The following is a 12,040-nucleotide window of genomic DNA, read 5'->3' on the forward strand; positions in this document are numbered from 1 at the left end:
ATAAATATTTTTAGCAATATAAATAATAAATGAATAACTAAATAAATAAAGAAATAAGTTGATGCATAATAGAATTAATAGAAATCAAAATTTTGAATTCCTTAGGGGTTAGGCTTTGACAAGTTAGTTGAGAATGATAACTAAAATGCTTGGACAAAAATTCACCACAATAATAGACAAGTAATTTACTATTCTTTTAATAAAGTATTTTAAATCTCACTCAACACAACCGGTTATCCATATGAATTTCTCACTCAAGTCATCAGTATATTCCATGCATAATAAATTGAAGCTTTATAAATGTATTCTAGAAGTAATATCTGCATAATAAATTGAGGTGGCAATAAGAAAAAACTTTCAAGAATTTCAAGATATATTTTAGACATTACAAAATAAAACTTTTAACTATTTTAAATAATAAACTTGGTATAGAGGTATTTTGGGTTTTTTTATGAAAAAAATATTGCAACTTAATATAAAAAAAAGCATTTCAATGCACAAAAATATTGTAAATAATTTATTAGACATTTTGATTAAATATACTACATACTTTTGTTATAAATAAAATCTTATTTAGGTGCATACTTCATATCATACAAGAAACTTATTCTATTAAATATAAATATAAGCATTGCCCATGACTAATTATGACTAAAATTCAACATAGCATTTCAAGAAATTAAAGCAAAACTAAACCGGAGAGAGGGGGTAGAGAACGGGTCAATCTAAGGAGTAGCATCACTATTTCAGAGTTCTAATCATAATAATATATATAAATATCTAATTACTAGATATTTTGAATTTCATACTAATCATATATATATATATATATATATATATATGTATATATGTAACCATACTCTATAGAGGAGTATTGTAGTATTGCCAACTCAGGAAGTCAAAACTCTTCCAATGCACCACGTGTCGAGCTTCGGCTTCCTCATAAATATTTTTTTTTCTTATGAAGCTTCCTGACCCCTCCCGACTTTTTTTTCCGTCTCCTCCTTGCTCTCCTTGCCGCCACCTCCCATCGTTCTCCACCATCACCTTCTCCCCATCATCATCGGCATTGGCCCACCCTTCCGATCTCCCTGAGGCACCGTCACTTTTCTCCCTTCCAATTTTTTTCTTCAAAGCTTCTTAAGTCCTCCGGACGTCCATCCCCTTCTCTTTTCAATCGAATTCCATCAAATTTCTCCACCCATGTCCATCAAAACCGACGGGCGAAATGTGTCCTTCAACTTTCTCGCCAGTGACAGCTTCGGTGGCGACGGTAGCCTCTCCCTTCGGCCAGCCTCCAATCCTTTCCTCTCGAATGATGGCGAGGATGGCTGCTCAACCCGTCGAAAGTAAAAATCTAAGGCATTGAAGAAAAGAAAGTTAGCTGAGAGAGCGGCAGCGGCTGGGGATCCAGGCCTTTTGGTAGGATTGGATCATCAGATGCCATCCTTATCCGAAAATGGTCACTATGAGGATGGGATGGTTGCTTGAAAGGGAGCCGATTCATAGAAAATGAGGCTTGCTTGACTTGTGATGCAAAGTACTGTATAAGCAAAATATTTACTGGGCAGACGGTGGTGGGGCGGGGCTGGGTTGGTGGCACCAGAGCTGGGGGAGGGCAGGGGCAATCGTCGATGCCTGTGCGAAGCCGTGGAGGCTCGGATTTGTCGAAGCCGAGGGAGGGAACAAGAGGAGACGGTGACGGAGCGGGGTTGTAGAGGGGAGGGGAGGGGGGTTGGTGGCGCTGGAGCCAGGGGACATGGCAGGGGCGGGGGGTGGGGGGGAGATAGCGGGAGGAAGGAAAGGGAAGGGAGAAAAAGAAAAAAAAGAAAATATTTAGAGAGGAGAGGAAAAAAAAAAATATTATTATTTTATTACTAATAATAATTTAAAATATTTTTTTTAGGATATTAATTTAAAAAAAAATTTGGAGAGGGGAGAAAAAAAGTTAAAAAATATTATTATTTTATTATTAATAATAATTTGAAGCAGAATAAAAAAATATTAATTTTAAATAATAATAAAAATATTATTTTTTCAAAATATTATTTTAAAAATACTATTAATAATAATAATATATTATTTTTTTAAAAAATATTTTAAAAAATTAATAATAAAATATTATTTTTAAATAATAATAAATATATTAATTTTAAAATATTAATTTATTATTAATAATAATTTGAATAATAAAAAGAATACAGCAATATCAGAAAAATTATTTTTGCGTATCCGATGCGGATGGCGGTGGGGCGGGGCCATGGTAGGGGTGGTGCAAATGGCTGTGACCTGGGTCTCACGCTGTGGGGGCGGAGGTAGAGACAACGGGAGGAAGAAAAAAGAAGAAAAAAAAATATTTGGATAGATGGAGGAAAAAAAAAATATTATTATTTTATTATTATTAATAATTTAAAGTAAATAAAATATTAATTTTAAAATAATAATAAAAATATTATTTTTTAAAATAATTTTAGGAAGGGAAAAGAAGAAAAAAAGAAAATATTTGACGAGAGGGAGGAAAAAAGAAAAAAATTATTATTTTATTATTAATAATAATTTGAAGCAAAAAATATTAATTTTAAAATAATAATAAAAATATTATTTTTTTCAAAATATTATTTTAAAAAATAATATTTTTATTATTAATTTAAAAATATTATTTATATAATAACATATTATTTTTAAAAAATTAATTTTAAAAATTAATAATAAAATATTTTTTTTAAATAATAATAAAAATATTATTTTTAAAATATTAATTTATTATTAATAATTATTTGAATAATAATAAGAATACAGTAATATCTGAAAAATAAGATAACAAATTTGAAAAATTATTTTCGTACATCTGGTCTGCGCAATGTGCGGGGCTTCGACTAGTTTAAAAATAATACAATCCCTTTAATTAAAGTAAAAATAAGATAGATCTTGTTTCAAGGAAAACGATCAATCCAGGTGACCTCGGCATGTTTGATCTATTAGGTGGTCAAAACTTGATGGCCTCCCAAATGATCTCGTCATAAAGGTCTTAGTATCGCATGGTAAACATTTGGGTGGTCATCGAGTATATTAACAAGAAGTGAGGATGGATATGGAAAGGGACACCTCCTACTTTACAGTAGACTTGAAATAGATTTTATCTTTACTCTTGTTGACTAATCATTATCCATGCCCATGTTATATTCAATTCGATGACTATATAAACAAGACAATAGCTATAGCTTGGGTTATATGGTGACTAGCATCAATATATAAAACCATAGAAGATGGCGGGAATCCAGTTTTATGGTAGTTCGAGTTCGACAGATGGACATTAAAAAGGAAGTTCGGAGAGTTCTTGAGATCCGCTTTGCTTAAGGGGGTGGAGGAGAATTGAGGCCCATATGAGTAAAGAAACAGAAGCAGAGCATCAGTGTGGTAGGAATCTCTTTTAAATTTCAGTATTTTCTAGACTTATTATTGAAATAAAATAAAAACTAAAATTAGAAAATGATGTTATTTTCCTAAAAGCACTTTTAAGAACTTGTGGTGGGAGTGAAGGTAAATTTGTCTACTCTAAAATAATGAGAAAGAATGGGAGTGTCCGTACTTGAAATAGATGGTTTTGAAGTTGTTAACGATGGTAGATAAAGGTATACATTTGCATTTCTTATAAAAATATAATTTTTAAAAGAAAGTAGTGAGCGCAATTATCAATTTCTTTCATTTCATATCAAGGGACATGCTTATAGGGACCAACAAATAGATTGGTGTTATATACAGTATTTTTGATAAGATGTTATACAGTATTAAACATGCTACACTTGAGTAGGATAGAAATCTATAACCCGCCCAAAACCCCACAACAACCAAAAAAAAATAAAAATAAAACTAAAAAATAAAAAAATTCTGCACGCGCAATGCATGCGACTCACCACCAACCGTCAAGAAAAGAGGGAGTATGCGCTGCCGAAGTCTCATTGCTGTGGAGCATCTCCAGGGAAAAGATTCGGTCACAAATGAAAAGCGGGGAGATAAAAGGCAAAAGCGGTAACAAACGCAGACACGGACACCTCTCATAAGTCTCGTACACGGACATCATAGGATATAATCTACAAAGTAGTCTCGTGATAAGGATGGTAGAGTGCTATGATCCTCAAAGCATGAAACCAACAAGCATGTGCAGAAACCGTCTTGGCAAACTCTGCACAACTTTTATAGGCGAAGTTGCAGCTACTTTTACCATCTCATCTAACAGCAGAACATGACCTACCGCATAGACAAATCCAAACTAACAAACGCAGAGGCTAAATTTATTTTTTGCATTAAAAAACGATGTTCATATAGGACCTCCTTCCGCCATGGAACAAACGCCCTTCTCCAAGTCCCTTCCAGCGACTAAAAGGTGCAGCAAAATCAGCAGATCTAGACCATACCAAACAAAGAACCACCGTTGCACCTCCTACTTACTAAGCCTTGCGAATCCTAACGAGACCACTAAAATAAAGATACAACCTAATAATGTCAGGCTAACACCAAGCCTCTGAACTGGATAGAAACCCCTACCCCTGAGTAACGGAGGGTATGTTTAAACTCCCAAAGGGCCTAGTGGCTTATAGAAAGGTTTCCTAGCAGCTGGTGCCATTTGTTAAATAAGTTATCAGGCGGGTTACATCTGGCTCAGGTTCAAAAACTCTTAACCAAAAAGAAATTATCAAGAATGCAGTCCTAAAAACTCTAGCCAGGGGAAAATAAGGCCCAAATAATCCTGCCAAGGGGTAAGAAATTTTGAGCCTTACTGTAGTAAAAATCAATTCTTCACTGGCTCCATGTTTAGGGATTCCAAATGACAATAATCCCTCGACTCCAAATGACAATAATCCCTCAACCTCTGCACCACCATGGTTTCTGCATCTAAACACAATGAACAGCAGGTCAAGACTGGCATCAAGATTATATCACAAGCCATGCATTACAAAGTCTTCTAGCTCTCATGTTTGTGCAGAAATATTCCTGATTTAATTGACAAGGAACTACCTCTGAGCTTACGATCAACATGCGCACCATACTCAGCGGGCAACAATAAACATCGTCAACATTTAAAATTTTAAGCTAACAGTAAATAAATACTTTATGAGCTTATAAGACATGACTACTTAGTTCAAGATTCCATGTTCCAACACGTTGCTAATTGCACAGATGGACTCAGATATACAGGCAAAGTGTAGGAAAACCAGGGTGAGAATTTGCAAGCCAAGAGGCTCTCAACTAATAGGATACAGGCACTTTTACCAAAAATAGGATACAGGCAATGGCTGGAGCATCATCGTCGTTGTCAACCAGATTTGAATAACAGCACTGCCTTCGAGTCTACATAGAAATAGATGAAGTGGTTGGTCTCATGCGTCACATATGAACCTGTACAATACAACCAGAAGCCAATAGAAAAAGAATATTTACACTCCATGGACAGATTAACTAAAAGAATGAAGAAAATAATTATCTTAATCCATCACAATTAGTTTTAAAATAAAGCCACAAAAAGGAAGGGGAAAACTTCGAGCCAAAATATGGAGAAAACCAGGACATAATTGCAAAAACAGTTCATCAAGTAGAACTTTACAGTTACATGTATACATAGTTCAGTCATGACTCTCTCTCTCTCTCCTCTCTCCTCTCTCTCCTCTCTCTCTCTCGTGCAGCAAGTCATATACTCAGTTAAGCTTTTGAAAAAGTTAATATAAGACCTGATCCATTATGGCAATACCAAAGCACTAGTACCATTTGTGGTAAAGAAAAATTTTGAGAGATAAAATCCATATAACCAAGAACGAACCGAGGGATGAGCCAAAAGTCAAAAAGACAAGATAGTCTCTTTTATAACGAAGGGCATCAAGCTTACCAAAAGTGAACTGCACAAGTGGATTTTTAGAAGCTAAATGAATTAGAACTCAGCCGCTTTGATGTTTTAGAATTTCCAAATATGAGATTTGCCAAGGAGAAAGGTTTAATGAGATTTAAAAGTCAATGGGTGTGATAGAAAAAATATTGTAGAAAGATGCAGAACAATCTTTTGAGCAACATGATGGAATAGTCCAACATGCATTTCATAAGAAATGAAATGAGTACAAAAAGCAGAAGACAGAAATAACAGAGAAAAAAGAAAAAGAAAAGAAAAGGATAGTAGCCCCAGAGCCCAAACAAGAAGGTCCAAACCCAACTTTAGTTCACATAAAAGCCCATCATATAACAGAATGTTCCAAATTGAAAATGGCCCACCTGCAGGCCCAGCAATTTGAATTCAAAATTCAAATTGGCCAGCTGGAATCCTCAGTCATCCAGCAGGCATAAAACTCTGTGCAGCATGATGGGGGACCAGATCTCCACCTACTACACTATGATGCAGAATAATTATATTATCACATAAACATAAGATAAACAACAAGCCTTATCTGATCAATTTAAGGCAGGCAGTTTTGATTCCATTTCCTAGTTCCTCTCGTCCACAGGTTTGTCTTCAAATGTTTAAAACCGGAAGCAGATATGTTATTCAATGATATGATTCGAAATGGTTATTGCCAGCACTAGAATGAAAAAACTTGTACAAAAGATGCTGTAGCTTGTCATCATTTAGAATTTGCATACTAGTTAAAGAAAGTCTTCATGAATTCAGAAAGTACATGGATGTGGAGAGAGAGGAATAGAGAATGAAAGCAAATTGAGACTAGAAATATCTAAGTAAAATCCATTTCTAGAGGAATTCTTCATATGTCAGCTTGTGCATGTCATTTATCATACAAACATAGTGGGTGCTGTGGATTTTGCTTTATATCATGAATAAGTCATCATTTTTGAAAGTGAGAAGAATAACAATAGCAGGATAGCCAAGCCAGTCATTAGCTTTTCCCTTCACTTCCATCCATATGAACTAGGATTGGTGCATTTTTCACAAAAATGATGCCACTCTAGCATCAACAGGAACACCACAAGAATGCCAAAAGGTACAATTATTTATATAGACTTCATAATGCCAGCAGATCCCATATTACTAGCTGGACAATTATATTACCACGGCTTTACCCATAATAGGTTACCCAATCATGGTCCAAGCAAAGCATTATAAATAATCAGAAAATAGAAAAGTCCATTCAAACAAATGCAGATCAAATCACAAAGCATGAGTTTGATCAACAAGAAGGATGTTATACAAAAAATCAATCTTGTGAAAAGAAAGGCATAAATCTAGACAACTTACAGCTACAAGGAAAACCAAAACATTTAAGAAGAAACCAAGAGAAATTATATGATATGGGACAAGGAAACTCACACCTCAAGTTCCATGCCAAGATCACTAAGGGGTCGAGTTACCTCAAATTATCACTCCAACAGAGAAATAGCCCTAGTGCATCAAAAAAACACCAGCCTAGCTTTCGATCTAAAACTAGAGTTCGACGGACATAGAATACATATCCATGTCTTGGATGGCCCCTTCCTAGTAATGCCAACCTAGAATCAGGGTCCTTGTTTGAGCTTAGTCAATATTGCATCTGCTGCAGGACACAATGCATCAAAATGCCTTAAGCATGCCTTATCAATAATTTAGTCAAACTTGAGTCAATTTCCCATTCTGAGAGCACCTACAAGTCCTACTCATGGCAAAAGAACCTAAAAGATATAAATTCTGCATGTTATCTGTATTTTTACAGTGAATTGTGCTATTATTTAGTTGAGTGCCAACTTCATACATTTTCAGGTGACTACATTGATTCCAAAAGAGCTTAAAGGCAACTTGGCATTGATCCAAGGAGGCTGATGGGCAACCTGCTGCAAGCCAATGCACTTATTCCACATCCAAGAGATAATTCTCATAGCCTGACACTTAGCCACAGGTATCCCTTTATTAATCATTTGCTTTAATATCCACATTATTAGTTATCCATTGCATATTTTATGATCATTTAGAAAAATAATTTTCCTTCTACGACAAAAGAGGGATTTCAGGTCCTGACAGTGATCAGACCCAAGCTTGTCTTCTACTCACAAACAATAAATACCCCATTTCCACAGCCAGTAATCAATTCTGGATGTGCTTCTTTGGACCTCACATGAACAATCCTTCCTGTATGGTGCCATGTCGTGCATCTAGTCCAAATAATTTCACTATACAACATTCAGCATTAATTCAATTAATTGTCAAATTTCAGCTATAAAACAATGAAATGACAAGAAAATGTGGTTTTTCCATCTAAATATGGATGAAACCACACAAGAATGAATGCAAAAGACTATTTCTCAAATTCATTTATCCTGCAAACAAGTACAACCAAATGGAATCAACAACCATTACCATTCCACATGGAACTAAAATTATAAATGGATTTTTTTTTTTTTTTGTAGGGGAGAATTGCCAAACTGTTTTTGCACCCAAAAACAAAATCAACCCAAACTTACAGATGTGACAGAAAACTGGTTAGAGGTATAAATTCATAAATCCGGTATTCAGAAAATGTACCTAAAGGTAGTGAACACGCCAAAAAGAACTTAATTGAAGTCCAAAACCAATGTTATGTAGTCCGATAATTAAGGTAAAATTCTAGATAAAGAAGAATATGTCAAGGATGTTTTACATTAACTAGAGATGCATTAGATTATGTAATAGTGTCTGCTAATGCAAAGATTACAAAATACCAATTACTGCAAAAATGCTATTGGCTTTGTGCTCACAGACATTGACAAATGAAATCTATTCTCATGCTTAGGGATTGATGAAAATATATAGCATGAGAAAAGATATACAAATGGTCTTTACAGGATGTGGAAAACATGCAGACTACTGCTAAAAGCAATTTGGTAACCATCAAGAAAAGGCATGAGAAAGGTCATATACCTAATATTTTAGATAACTATGAGAATACAGTGATATGTCTGCATGCAGCAAGACTAGTAAGTTCTAGTTGTAGTGGTAGCCTGCACCAGGAGTTAGGATTACACCACATATATTTTCACTTTAATAGAATGACAGACACTAATTCCGTGGAATCTGATTACACATACTATTAAGAATGCTGCAAAGTTGAATCAATAAGTCAAAAGTAGAAATTAATAAGAAAAACTTATAGAAACATGGATTGAAAAACATTTGCTCCATCCAACAGATTTCTATTTCCAGGAGAACCTTAAAGCAACTAAGCTTATATTAGATATATAATATATGAAACAGAGTGACAATTGGAGCATCCTATAGATTTGAAGCAGGTTGTTAATGAGGAGTCAGTTTACCTAATTATCATATGCTGTTAAAACTTGAAGAAATATATTATAGAAAACAATAAAGATGACAAGAATATATTAAACAAACTCTTGACATTGACGAAGGCTCGCTTACATATATGTCTTGAGAACATGAGGATGTTGAAGTGCATATGAGATAAACCAAGGGATAATTATTTTACTACTTCAAAATAAAGTTTAGGGTTGCAATAATAAGTGTATGTCCAACGAAGACCAGAGATTGCTCTTTCGAGAAAGGATCTTACAAACTTTGGCTCATAGAAAAACAAGGCCATTTGATAGGTAAAACAAGGCGATGCCTAATTCATTCTCTTAGTGTCAATCAAATTTTCTTGGTTACAGCTATGACTATTATAGCTTCTTCATCTTGGTGGCAAAAGAGTAGAGCATACTTTGCTAAAGCCAAAATGAATCACTAGCAAGCTGAAAATTTCACACATAAGAAACAAGTTTTGACAGCTTCTGACCTTAATAAATACTGCAGTGATTGTGAAAACCTAGATAGTGGGATTCATATGAGACTCCCATATATAGATCCATATGAATCACTTCAGACCTTCTAATGATCATGAAAATTTGTGGATGGCTGGAATCAGCATTTCAGAGTTACTTGGTGTATCGATATCTTTGTTCTGACATACTTTGAGCAAATTTATAGAAATAAAAATCCTAGTTTAGATAAAAGTTGCTTTTCTATATCCAGACAAGGTTCTATATTGCAGTTTATCGAAGATTTCAGCTGACCCAGATTGCATGGATTGGCACATCAACATGCAAGGACAAGCTACCATTATCTTCAGTATGGACTTGCATCCAAACGGGATCAGAAACCATCTCTGGAAAAACCTTATAACAAAACTGTCAATGCCTCAGGGAACTTGTTCGCCAGAATAAGCATCAAGCTGTCATGGATGAACAAAACCTTCTTCTACTGCCTTCAAAAGGATACTCTGACAGTCAAGGAAGAAGCGCTGGCTTTGCATAGGCAGGCCGTTGCCAAGCATCTTTAGTCAAAAAATATATCGAACAAAAAGAGGTTCAAAAGAAATGGAACGGGAAAAACATTCCAAGAACGCTTCTAACAATTCACGATACCCACCAGTTTTCTATTGATCATCCCAATTCACAGATTAATACTAACTAAATGTTTTGCAGAAAAATTGAAATATCTCCAGGTCGTGCTTTCTCATCGGCATTTCTTTTGTAACTCTTTTTTCTTTCTTTCTTTCCTTTATCCTGGCGACAAGCACATAGATCAAGCTCCAAATCAGGTAACTGCTAGCCCATGCACCAGTTAAGTCATTACTCATCACCTCATCCAGCTAAAAAGCCTACAGATCTAAGTTCTCGGAAGTTATTATCTTCATCTCAGCAATAAAAAGAAAAAAGAAAAGAAAAACTAGGCTAAAAGATTGATATGAAGACAAATAGGAGAAAAAGAATATATCACTGGGAGTTACCAAAGTTGCGACCGACAATGCAGTGCCAAGTTGGGCCGTGGTTCTTGTCGAACTCCTTCTTGATGTACTCCGCGATGTCCTTCTCCACCGTGTACTTCTCGAACGCCTGATCAGAATAAACCCCAATCAATAGACTCGAAAATAGCAACTAGAGACGAACTTTATCGAAGAAATCAAAGGGGAAGTGAAGGAAGAGGAGGAGGACGAGCAACGTACGATGCGAGCACATTCGAAGACCTCCTGCCGCATCTCCTCCTTCATGTCGGCGCTCTTGAAGGTGATCTTCCTGGCCGCGGCCCCCGTCCCCGCCGCCGGAGCCGGCGCCGTCGCCGGCAGCTTCCGGTCGTCTGAGGAGGCCCTCAGGTACGTCACGGAGGACACCGATCCGGCGACCCCCTTCCTACTCTCCTCCGCCATCTCGCCCCCCTTTTTCCCTTCTAATCCCTTTCCGAGATCGCCTGCTCCGGCTCCGAAGAGAACGCGGCCGCTCTCTCTCTCTGCTGTGCGTCTATAGAAGTTTCGGGAGAAATGATCTGGATCGTGTTTTATTTGACTTAGAAGCGTCTTAAAACGTTCTCAAATTTCGAATTTAAATAATGAAGGGGGAATTACAAAGCGAAGCTTTTTGCACCAACCGGAGCCCAGACTGGAGAAAGTAAATTTAGGCCACGCAAGCTGCTCGAAAAAGGACGACAGCGTCGGAATTTCGTACATTAGGATGGGTGGTGCTGGTGGTGTTACCGTGTCGCGTGAATAGAAAGCAAATTATCTTGTGGAGCAGCTTACGCTTCCTGCACGCACTCAACAGTGCTGTAGGGTTCGAGAGGCCCGAGAACGCGGCGATTTCCAACAGACCGAGCCAAGAGAGCAAAGCGCCATATTTACGGCCAAAATACATTGTAACCAAGGCAATCTTCATACAGACTAGTGCAATCATTCCATGAGCTCCACTAGTTTATCTTCTGATTTGGCCTAATAACATCTAGCTCGAACTTGTTTTGATTCAGCGACTGGTTACATGCTCATACAGCTAGTTCCTTTTTGCCCCATCCAGGGGTCTTATAAGCTTGGTTCACAATTGATTTAACCGAGTTCCAGTTTGGCTAGGTTACAACTGAAACGAGACTGGTCTGAGCTTATCTAAATTTAGCTTAAATTGTTGCTGTGGAATTAGATATGCAAATGAAAAGTAATACTTGAAAAGGATGTGAATTTCTACCATTGTAAGGTAGGTGTTTTAGACCTAAAAAACATCAGACAATCAACCACACAAAAAGACAAACAAGACCTGGTAGAAATAATAACTATGG

General features: G+C 36.2%; 1 protein-coding gene across 1 annotated transcript; it reads right to left on the reverse strand.

The window, feature by feature from the left end:
• Window positions 1-5,077: 5,077 nt before the first annotated feature.
• On the reverse strand, window positions 5,078-11,459 carry LOC109504754 (uncharacterized). Its single transcript, XM_073257759.1, has 4 exons — window positions 11,366-11,459; window positions 10,947-11,263; window positions 10,731-10,836; window positions 5,078-5,397 (listed from the first exon to the last, which is right to left on the reverse strand). The coding sequence occupies exons 1-4, from the start codon at window positions 11,442-11,444 to the stop codon at window positions 5,315-5,317; spliced, it is 585 nt and encodes a 194-aa protein (XP_073113860.1). The 5' UTR covers window positions 11,445-11,459; the 3' UTR covers window positions 5,078-5,314.
• Window positions 11,460-12,040: the final 581 nt, after the last annotated feature.

Source organism: Elaeis guineensis, chromosome 5 (assembly GCF_000442705.2).
Source record: "Elaeis guineensis isolate ETL-2024a chromosome 5, EG11, whole genome shotgun sequence".
In the NCBI taxonomy this organism is placed as follows: Eukaryota; Viridiplantae; Streptophyta; class Magnoliopsida; order Arecales; family Arecaceae; genus Elaeis; species Elaeis guineensis.